Source organism: Thermobia domestica, chromosome 11, assembly GCF_964235325.1.
Source record: "Thermobia domestica chromosome 11, izTheDome1.hap1.1, whole genome shotgun sequence".
NCBI classification, from domain to species: Eukaryota; Metazoa; Arthropoda; class Insecta; order Zygentoma; family Lepismatidae; genus Thermobia; species Thermobia domestica.
In genome coordinates this window covers 13,027,376-13,039,857 of record NC_137464.1, presented here as the reverse complement: position 1 = coordinate 13,039,857, position 12,482 = coordinate 13,027,376, and the positions used below count along the sequence as shown (strand labels likewise).

The 12,482-nt window shown below is 36.4% G+C and overlaps 1 protein-coding gene across 2 annotated transcripts in view; it reads left to right on the top strand.

The window, feature by feature from the left end:
• LOC145663899 (receptor-type tyrosine-protein phosphatase delta-like) overlaps nt 1–12,482 on the top strand; it is a 212,260-nt gene that overhangs the window by 107,537 nt on the left and 92,241 nt on the right. For both annotated transcript variants that reach the window (XM_081730070.1, XM_081730069.1), the window contains one exon: nt 5,313–5,512. In XM_081730070.1, coding sequence (XP_081586196.1) covers nt 5,313–5,512 — 200 coding nt within the window. The remainder of the gene's footprint in view (nt 1–5,312; nt 5,513–12,482) is intronic.

Below are 12,482 nucleotides of genomic sequence, written 5' to 3'. Positions count from 1 at the left end.
GTCTTAACCATAAATGAAGTAATATTCTTCATGGGTTGGAAATGGCCCACAGTATCCTCTATTCGATACAAAATAAACATCTTCTCCGCATTTATTCCTGGGTAGCGTACCACAGGTGTTCTTGAATGTTTCAGTAGGTCGTATACTACAATTTGGTAATTCTTTTTCAATAAATAACTGAAAAATACATTCATCTTCCAAATCAAATCCCTATTACCGTTCAACATACATTTTTGCATCCTTACACAATTTCTCTGCTTTATTCTGCCATATCTTCTTCGTAGACAGGGACATATCATATAAGGCCTGTTTACTTTGTTCATGTTTTGTAATCCAATATACTATGGATTTTGGCAGACAAAAGAAATCCCTAACCTTTGTAGCCACCACATGATCCTTCAAGAAAATACTCATGTCTGCATTTTTCTTACCGCTGCGCGCTTACGTACACCCTGTCCGTGTAATCCGTCAACTATGTCAAACCAAAATTCTATTTGATTCCCTAAAAGAAATGATTCGTTGCTATTTAGTACGTTCTTCATCGTTCTAAGAACCACATCGGTGTTCAAATTTTGACGTTTTCACCAAGAAACAAACACTTCCTTATTCAGAAGATCTCTGTTGGAATGTATCCTCAAACCGACAAAATCGTGGGGTCGTATATCCCTCAGAACGGTAGAGAGCGCATAATCCATCATGGATGTAATATAATCCATGGGATTTGTTATTAAATGTTGCGCCGTTGGTTTTACAATTTACACTACTTTCATATTGAAACTTTGGTACTCTTTCACATTTTCCCCACAATTTCAAACATATTACAGTCTGTTTCATTCCTCAATGCCCTAGCAATATAGGGGCTGAGAATTTGTGGGCCGCATATCATCTGAAGTATGTGCATTATTCAGACTATCCACACGCGCATTTTCTTCCTCAATTTCTTGCAACTTCTGCCACAGCATTTCTGTAAAGTCGCTTTCATTGTTTGTTTCGGAATTTTGAATTTCTAATGGTTCATCCAAATTAATTTAATCTAATAGTGCCCAATCAATATGTAATGAGTCATCATCATTATGTTCTGATTGAGTATTTTCACGATTTCCCGTAAATGAAAAAACTCAGATACACTTTTATCACTAACACCTTTTAACTATCCCTTTTCAGAGGCCATATAATTCAAATATGACATAAATGCCACATCATACAATCGTTCTTCACAGAAGAAACCGTGGTGAAAGAGATTTATAATGTCCGTTGCTGAGCACACATTATTCAATAAGACATGTTGATTATTCTTAAAATACAATAGCGATAGTAGATCACTTACAATTTCGGGAGACTCAATGTACCCTGCTACTTGCAGATCAATTACCTTCTGCCAAGCATGTAAGACACGAACAGCACTATGTGAACCTTTCAGTCTTCCCTGGAAAACTGCTTCGTCAACAACGTTAACCTCTTCAAGGTAAAACTCCATTTCTGTAAAATACAAGACGAAAAGTGCAATCAATATATGTATACAATGAATAAAAACCCGAAAACGAACAAAATTTTGAAAATAATAATAATAATAATAATAATAATAATAATAATAATAATAATAATAATACTTACCAAATATTAGTTTATCAATTGTTTAATTATCCAATTCAAATCCACGTCTTGTTCTTAACATATAATTTATATATACCTGTTATAAGTCTTACATAATTCATAGCTACATATAAGTAACAAGTTCGCACTGGAAGCAAAAGATTCAGCGTACGGTTCTCCATGTGGGAGAATCCTGGTTCGAGTCGCGGTGCAATGAACAATCTAGATTCTCTGTAGCCTCCATATTACATTATACTATATCTTAGCGAATTCATAATTACATATAAGTACACCGACTCATGATTTTCAATGCCGGAAAATCCGCAATCAATTCCCGGTAAAAGACAAACACTTTCGTCCCCTTATACTCCCAACAATTACAGTGTGTTTTACATGTATTTCATTTCCAATGTCCCTTCTCATATAAAAATGAACAAGTACAAAACAGAAAAGTACAAAGTTAGTACTAATCAATTTTCCATTCTCTTCTAGTAGTAAAGTAATATCTCTTCGTAAACTTAACACATGCTCTTCATACGACCTTCTTCGTAAGTGTACAGATCATGCAAATGAGTCGGTATTTATATAACTCTAATAACCTTGAGAGCAATCTCGAAAATTCCAGAATCTTCTTTCCCCCATTCCAACGACCAAAGTTCCAGAGTATTCTTTCCCCCTTCCAAGGACCACAGCCATGCTGAAAAAGCGATGCGAGATGTCATGCCTATAAATGAAACAAACAATATATTACCTTGTTATACGTGTGATCTGCATATTTCATTTCTAAAGGAATTTTATATCCTGCTTGTCAAATTAGCATTTCACAAGACACAAAAAGCGGAAATCATTCATTATACGTCAAACACCTTATTCATTCTTCACAAAACAATATCTACCCTTCTTAATATATGCTAAGAATCTACACAGAAAAAATAATTATGAACTATCAATACAATTCAGTATCCAACACAGCCGCTTCTTTTGTTTTCATTCTAATATCATAATTCAACGTTTGAACAACCTAATGTGTCGTGTCTAAAGAACACGTGCAACGGATGTATAACTCATTCATATGCAACAGAAATGTAAATATATAATTAAAAGCTATTCATCAATGTCAAGTTTGATTTTAAAATACAAAAAAAGTAAAGCAGCTTGCAACGTGTAATGAATATATAATTAGGAACTTGCTTTACTATTGTATAACAAACTACTGCGGAATTCCCGGATTTAACCAACTTCAACAAGATATTTTGAGAAAATACACATGAGGTAGGCAGATCCTTATCAATAGAATAAAAACTCCCAAAAAATGGAACTTACCAAATTAATTTAGCGTTGGATCACCTTTCGACCTTAGAACAGCTTTGAAGCAACGTGGAAGTCATAGTGGTCGAGAACAACAGCATGAAGAATATTACAGCATTTCGCGCGCAGTGCATCATTCAGTTTTGTAATAGAGGTTAGATGGAGGGGTAAATCTGCGCCAGATTTGTGTTTTCGAAACGGACTGCACTTGTTTAATTATGAACAGGTCCGATATTGGGCAGGGCAGGAAATGTTTTCAACTTAATCCCGATGTTCTTTAACCACACCACAACAGTTCCGGCTGCGTAAATGGGCACATTACCATCTTGGAATATGGCGGAAATATCTAAACCATAGAATGCACGTGTACATGGTACCCAAAAATAGCGATATAATAACAGACAGCCATGTGATTGGTAAGCATTGGAACAGGATCCACTGGAAACTAGATTATTGTTGCCCATAGCATCACAGAGCCACCGCCACGTTTCACGGTTGGGTGAAAACACTGTGGTTCATACGCTTCTTTCGGCGTCCGTCACACATAAACCTCGCCCGTAGTTTGGAATAAGGTAAACAATGACTCATTTAACCACATCACATCTTTCTAGTCATCAGCATGTTGCAGTACATGTTGCATATCCCGGGTCCCAGCACCATTGGCATCTTGTTAACCGTGATGGTCCTTTTATTAATACTTTCACCCATGCAACCCGACCTCTTGTGTCCATGTCGTAATTGTCGATAGAGGCTTTGGGAGATCCTGCTTGAATTCTTCCATTCTTGCACCGCAGTCGACGATGGTTCTGAGTGAAATCCGCTTTAATGTTCGGTGGGACCTGTCACCGAAGGATTTCTTACGACCATTGCTTCTCTTCACCGATGTGGTTTTACAGTGAGTTTAGTAAATCGTCATCAACATGGACACTATATCTTGCGACACACCCAACACATTTGTCATTTTCGTCACGCTTGCATGACATAACCGAGCACCAACCATTTGTCCTTTTTGGAAATACGACACTTTACAATCTTACTATGTGCACATTTCACTGCGCACTAGCGTTCTACTGCTCCTCACATAGTACAAAATTTGCCCTAATATACCACAACCAATAGCCCTGTGTTGCAGTCACTGTTTGAATGTTGGGAACCAACATGTTTAACTTGTTTCAAAGTACAGGTTTCCACTATTTTGATTAGGATCTGTATATACAAAAATCCTGAAACGATATTAACTTGAGAGTCCTCCCTGATGAAATTCTGTGTAGGTCATTGGTATCAATACATTAGACACTTGGAAACTACTATGTATTAGTTATTTTGCTTGTTTCCTTGTTGTTTTTTTTTAATAATCTATTATTTTCAATCTCAGTCTGAAAATAATGATTTCTCCTCGCAAAGCAGCAGACAGTTCTCCGCAACCTTTAAGTCGAGGCATTTTACAGCCGTTAGAGTTTCGGATTATGAATCGTATCAGAAAGGTTAATAAGGTCTTACTATGTTTTCGCTGCGCGCACACAAGTTAATTTCCATGAATATTCTATATAAACTTGATAATTTATCATATAATAATAAAATAATATCATATAGATAGAACAAGAATCAATAATAAATTCAATTCGTTAAAATAACAAATATCGTAAACATAAATAATTTCAATAGACTTATTACGCCAGGGCAAATTAGATTTAAACCAGACAATACAAAATCAATACTTAAACTTATAGCGGGAGGTGTTACTCAAATATGTTTGATGTAGCAAGTGCAAACCGGTGATCGTAGTGGAATGGTGTGAGACGATCGGTTGTTGACTGAAAGCGCTATTAGTCGTGGGTTTGAGTCCCACTAAAATTCAATGGATTTCTCTTAAATGTCCTCGAGTAGTTATGTTCGTGTCCCTATCGAATTCGATTAGGTAGAATTTAGAAAAGAGATTAATTAAAATACAACATAGGAAAGGGTGTCCAGCTTAGGTAGTTCTCGAAATTTCATCGATTCGTGTATGAGCATTATTATATTGTTGTAGAATTTATAAAACAAATTTAAATTTGCATTGATCACAATTTATAATTTTTGTATAGCATTTTCGGCAGCAATGGAAGTGGAAATTATTTATTTTATTTTACTCTGCGATAGGTTATTCTGTTATTCATATTAGACCTATCCTTTTATTTTAATATATTGATTTTTCTTCAACATTTTGTGCTGTCGATTATGGTGATTATTATGAATAAGTAAAAATAGAATCTTATGTGCATTTCTATTTAATAATATTAATACAAAAATGTTTAATATTTAACTTCGTTGCTGTATTATCTTTACCTGGGTCTTATCATTACTTAAAAATATTTCTCGAAGTTCAAACTACCCAGGAAAATGCAATATTATATATTTAACATTTTTTCCAGAAATAGGGAGCCATTTTGTTCGTTTGGACAGTGAGAAAGGCTTCTTACGTAGTCCACGAATTGTTCGTTCCTTCGACACGTTGTGTCTTTCCACGATCTATTATTTAACGCCTGGATCCAGTAATAAAATCATTGTTGAAGCGGAAGGTGAAGGAGAAGACTCCGTTAAGTTATGGGAGGATTCTGCATTAGGATCAATGGTAAAACAACTGTTTACTATATTAATATTTTTATAATGTGCAACTTACTTGGATTACTTTCCAGACCCTTTCCATCCACCATACAGATTTCTGTGCCCTCAACCCTAGCAACAGTTTTTTTCTCTTTAATAGGTAAAAAGGACATGTATTGTGAACTTTCCATCAGTCAAGTTTTCTTCAGTTGTGTGCGCATTCATTTATTCCTAAATTGTTCGCCTTCTTTTCACAGATGAAGAGCGGTCGTTTCCATAGGTAAGTTCCACTCATTTTCATAAGCAATGAAGTAACGAGAAAATCTTAACAAAAGGTTACGTTGATGGTTTTAAGGCTTGCAAGCAAAAATATCATTAAGACATTCCATATTTTTTTGTGTGAACATCTATGAAAAAGAAGGATACTCCCTAGTAACTCCCCATTGCTATTGTGCAAACTAATCCTGCATGTTGCTAACAAGATGCACATGAATGAAAGATACATTCGTTGGTAGAAAAGCAAAAATGATGCAATGGGAGATAAAGATTGAAATAAATATGTGAACGAAATAATTTAAAACATTGCATTTCTATTTGCAGCCTATGTCCTACAGTTACCGTTAATCTTCAATACCAATGTAGTTTCTTTCATTTGCATTTATTATCTCGAGGCTATGCGTAGACAGTCTTAAAGTAATAATTACACTCTTCCAACGTTAATATAAAAAACACTAACAACAGCAATTATGAACAGTTTTTGCTATCAGATACATATGGTTATCAAAATAATGGGAAAACTTCGAGAAAATCCAACTTACTTGCCCAATACAATGTGAGACCACCGTTAGCCTACAGAACAGTGCTGAGCCATCGTAAAATGGAGCCATGTAAGTTATTGTAGGTTTCCAGAGGGATATCATTCCAGATAGGCATCAATCCAGCACACAGTTCCATCAGCGAAAATGTAGAAGGATATCTGCTCAGAATTTTGAGCTCCAGAACTTACGACAGGTCAAGATCTCGGGATTAGATGGGACAAAAGACGTGTTGTAATTGATCCCGATGTTCATAAAAACCATGTCTCAAGAACTCCCGCAATGTTAATTGCCTTATTGTCTTGCATGATTCGATTCAAGGTCTTGAAATATGCGTTTATGTTTGTTCTGTGGTAGGGATTCGGGTTTGTCGTAGCGTAGCGGCTATGACCAGAAGAAGCTTTGCGTGCTTTCATGATGTTACGAAAAAAAAGTCCGATTATGGCTGGCCGTTGATCTGAAACAAAAATGCATTAAAACGGATCGTAAGTTAGTACTGTCTGATGAAATAAAGCTTGATTCAACTTCATTTCAAGCAATGTCAATGTCTCGGTCTGGCTATGGCTTACCAAACGGTTCATCTCTCAAAACTTAGTCCCAAATATTTCTTCAAGACAATTAAAATTTTAAAATCAGTAAACGGCTATGGTTAAATATTTTCAAGAAGTTTGTTTGAAAATTTCGAATTATTTCTTTTGTTCGAAACTTTAACTTTCAATTCGAGAATTTTGGTTTGAAATTTTAGGTCCAAAAAATTTGATTTGAAAATTTCGTTATAAAAATTTTTAGTTCGAAAACAGATTGAAACTTTTAATTCGAAAATTTTAGTTTCCACTTTCTAGTTCTAAAATTTGGATTGAAATGTTTTGGTTCGAAAATTTTGATTCCATTTTTTCGAAAAATTTTAGCTTAAAATTTCTAGTTCAAAAATTTCAGTGTGAAACTGTTTGGTTTCAAAAATTTGAATTCGAAAATTTTAGTTTCAACATTCTAGTTCAAAAATTTGGACTGAAATGTTTTGGTTCGAAAATTTTGATTTCATTTTCCGAAAATTTTAATATAAAATTTCTAGTTCAAAAATTACAGTGTGAAATTGTGTGGTTTGAAAAAATTTGAATTCGAAAAGTTTTATTTCATTTTTTTGTTCGAAAATTTTAGTTTCAACTTTCTAGTTCTAAAATTGGTTTGAAAAGTTTTGATTCGAAAATTTTAGTTTAGAATTTCTAGTTCAAAATATTTCAGTGTGAAATTGTTTGGTTTGAAAAGTTGAATTCGAAAAGTTTTATTTCAAATTTTGGTTCGATGTTTATAATTAGAAAATTTCAGTTTGATTTCTTTTGTTTGAAAATTTGAATTCGAAAATATTGATTTCAACTTTTTTGTTCGAAAAGTTTAGTTTGATGTTTTTAATTCGAAAATTTCAGTTTGAATATTTTTGATTTTAAAAATTTGAGTTCGAAAAAATTTAGTTTCAAATTTTCACTTGAACTTTTGTAATAACTGGAAATTAGTGGACTCAAAATTTAATCGAATAGTTAAAAACAGTTTATTTGTTCATCGAATAGCTAAAAACCGATAATTTATAATCGAATAGTTAAAAACCGGATAACGTTTGGCGGTTAACCGTGAAACGATTCCCTCTTTGCATTCACTGAAAATTTTTGGCACATACTAAAATATTTTTGAAATGATGATTTAAACTAAACAGTCAATTTTATTTAAGATATAAATTACACGAACTAACACCAGGACCAAGAAGGTGAACTTAAAGTATCGTGGTTCTATCATCAAAAAGCTTAAGAGGAGTGCATTTTGGTACGCATATCCTCATTATATGTAAATAAAGTAACAACAAACTCTACTTTGAAGAGCTCAGACAACGTCTATGTAGAGCATAAATCCTAAACAGCACAAGAATTTAAGTTAATATCAAAGTCATATAAATTCTCATCGAGAATCAAACTCATGACCTTCGGAGACTAAATATAGACCGTGCATGGCTATAACGTAATAAAGAGAATACATGAGGCTAGAAAGCTTCCCAATTATACGTAGGCAAGTCAAGAAAGACTTGGACTGATTTTTTCCCGGCAGTTCTGTTAACGCTGGAGCTTCATAGTTTGGCATACAAGTAGGGTGGGTCTTGCTGTGCATATATATAAAATGTTGTTAAGGAATCATTGCATGTTTGGTAACCACGACTTTTTATTGCAGGTGATGTTCTGCGCCGCCTCTAGAAGTCGCCTGTAGAAGAAATGGAGTCATTACGAGATGAACAATTTGCAGCTATACGGTTCTGCTATCGCCTGGGGAAAAGTGCAACAGAAACTCTAGGAATGTTGAGAGCAGCCTACAAAGATGACGCTCTGCCACGAAGTACCGTGTTCTGGTTGTTCAAAGAGTTTAAAGAGGGCCGAATGACAATCACGAAAGCTGGTGGACCAGGTGTATCAGCGTCAGCTGTTACTGAGGTGAACATTAACACGGCAGCAGTCATTGTTAGAGAAGATCGCCGCATCAGTATCGACGATCTGGCAGCCGCACTACGCATATCTCATGGCAGTGCCTTAAAAATTTTGCATGACCACCTCCACATGAGCCGAGTGTGCGCGATGGATTCCGCGACTCCTGACACCAGAGCAGAAGGCCGTTCGAGTGGAGACTTGCAGGAAGCTGTTGCAAAGGATTGAGGATGGTGGAGACGTTTATATGGAGTCAATTGTCACCGGCGATGAGTCATGGCTTCATCATTTCGATCCTGAGGGCAAGCAAGCCAGTACGCAGTGGAAGACACCAGGTTCGCCCACACCAAAAAAGGCAAAGATTGTGAAGTCGGCAGGCAAGGTGATGGTGATCTCGTTCTTTGATCATCTTGGTATGGTGTATCAGCATGCTGTTCCCTCCGGCACTACTGTAACTGCAACATATTACGTGTCAGTCATTCAGACCTTACGGCAGCACATTGCGAAGAAACGACCAAACCTTCGCAATGGCGGCTGGAGACTCCACCATGACAACGCGAGACCACACGTGGCACATGCTGTCCTCGAATACCTACATCAGCACAATATCAACTGTGTGCCACACCCACCGTATAGCCCAGATCTCGCACCGTGCGACTTTTTTCTATTCCCTGTCCTAAAATCCAGACTGCGTGGACGCCGCTTCTCCGATAATTCCGAGGTTCTGAAGGCATCGGAGGCGGTTTTGAAGGACCTCTCAAAGAATGGCTTGCGACACGTGTTTGTGGACTGGAAGACTCGAATGAAAAAGTGCATTCAAATGGGCGGGGACTACTTTGAAAAGGATCATGTGCCTGTTGCTGAGTAATAATAAATTGCCTAGAAAAAAATCAGTCCAAGTCTTTCTTGACTAGCCCTCGTATCTTTAGCAATTTTAGGTGATCAAATACCAACATTAGTTCTGGGGACCATGACTTTGGTTCTGCCAAATTAACCCACAAAAAGTTGGTACCAATCACGTTCGTCCATGTACCCTTGCTCTATAAAAGCCTATACGCATCCATATACTGTAATAAAGAACCAATCAAGCTTAGAAATATTACATAATATTGAGAACATTTTAATCATGAACCTAAACAACATATAACAAGCATATAGCAAGTGCTGTCGGAATAGTTTTCCATCAGCTAAGCCCTTACTAATTAAACTAAACACAAACGCTGAACGTTTAAATCGTTCAAACCAATAACAATATTTTGTAAGAGTTATTACAATGAACTAATCAGATTTAAGCCAAGAGTAAATGTAACGTCATTATTATTTATCCACGAACGGAAACGAAAAGTAGTAACTAGGTTCGAAGTCAGCTCATCACTTCCCTCTTTTACCTTCTCTAGGAATGAATATATTCTTTCAAAGTAAACCATTACACATATATGTTCTTGTTTTGTCATAAGAAATAACTCCTCAATGTTATCTCGTCACATAAGTAGATTAATCGTTATTACAATGAACCAATCAGATTTAAGCGAAAAGTAAATGTGACGTCACAAACGAAAACGAGAGGTACTAACGATGTCCAAAATCACATCATCCCATTCTTTTTATCCTTCTCAAAGAATAAATATATCCTTTCAAAGTAAACCATTACACACTATTTGGCAATTAAACACCGTATTTGTTCGAACAAACTATGCCAACGATACTGTGACAACAAATACGTAAGCATAGGTTACACGATATAGCTGACGTTTCCTTTTCAACATATGATTATAAGTCAATACACGAAGAAACTTTTTAAATCTTTTTAACAGTTTTATTTAACCCACAAACGAATACGATATAAATTATTGTTGTTAACCATGTCCTGGATCTTCACTCCCCTACTTTTATGCGTCTCAATAAATGTATGCTTTCCTGGACACACTTTTTGACAATTGAATATCCCATAAGTCCCGTGAATGAAAACTATACCTTAATCAAAAATCAAGTATTCCTCCCAAAGTTTTCGAATTAAGTTGATTTTGAGTTTAACGTCCCGTTCAGCAGCGAGGATAAAACCTACTAATTAACGTGAAATCCAAACCACATGAGCTCCTTCCGGGAATCGAACCCTGGTCTCCCACGTTAAAGGCACATACGCTAACCGGTTAGCTACGGAGAAACTCCAAAGTTTTCGAGTTTCATATTAATACTAATATTAATTTATACTATTACTGGGGTCTACTAATTCATAATGTAATAGATCATCAAGAAAGAGATCAAACCTTGTTTTAGTAATTTTATACCCATAAAAGGGAACGAAAAAGCCATCATAACATCCAAGCTAAAAGTCCCAGTTCAGTGACGTCAAACGAACATATTAGCTCGCACCAAATACCTCTACTTCATTCGCACCAATAAGGGACGTGGTGGCTCAGTGGTAGAACGTTCACCTCTGCTGTATGGGGTCCCTGGTTCAAACCTCGAGAAAGTAGTTTTGTGGTGGGCACCATTATGATCGGGATACTCCAATTTTCTCCCATACTTTCATTCATTTTTCATCGTCACCGTCTCCTTTAGCCTAGCCGGCATAAGCGTGGGACGTAAAACTAAAGATTTCATTTGCACCAGTGTTAGTCCATCTCATCAAAGGGATAACAACCAAAAATCAAGTATTCCTCCCAAAATTCAGCAGCGAAAATAGAACCTACTAATTAACGTGAAATCCGAACCGCATGAGCTCCTTCCGGGAATCGAACTCTGGTCTCCCACGTTAAAGGCGCATACGCTAACCGGCATAAGCGTGGGACGTAAAACTAAAGATTTCATTTGCACCAGTGATAGTCCATCTCATCAAAGGGATAACAATCTCCAAATTTTATGCCATAAAAGGGAACGAAAAAAAAGCATTCGTAAACGTGTACTATTTCATAACGTAATGAATCATCAAGACCATATTTTTAGTAATTTTAAAGAATCATCATGACCTCTAATCCAAAATTCCCAATTCAATGACGTCATAGCAGGGCCAAGGTAGGCCCTACCTATGACTCATTCGTACCAGCGTGCATGGCCCCTGAATAAGCATAAGCAAAATTTCAATAGGTGACGCAATCCCGGGCCAAAGCATCCCTGATTCATTCACTATGGTCCATGTGGCCCCAAAATTGGATAACCAAAAGTGCGGTCAGGTCATGCAATTACTACTACTCCAGAATTCTTGTGCGACGTGACATCACGTGGAAGAAAGTGCGAAACAAATACATTGTAGGGAATACAGTGCGCGGTGTTGATGCGTGAAATTTATAAAGAATGGATAATTATTAAGACAAAAATGAATAATAATAATCAGGCTCGGACTGGCCAGGGCAGAAGGGCAGGGTCCCTTCCGGGGCCCTCTCTAAATATATAATAATGAATATTGAATAGCATGGAAAGTAAGATAAAACATGTCTGCCGTGTTGGAGCATGGTTACTCTTTGTAGGTTCTTCCGTTCCCAGAGTTCGGTGGTTCTCTAGCATTGAATGTAATCTTGGGGTATCATTATTGGAATGAAATTAACAGTATTATAAAGCCCTGTTTGGGGCTCTTTGTTTGTGGCCTAGTAAGAATATATTTCAACAATATGAAGAATGGGGGACCATGAATGCCGAAATGAGACTGACTTTTATAAAATCCTGTTGGAGCCTTCTGTTAGTCGTTTGACAAGTTATTGCAATACCATAAAGAAACAGAACA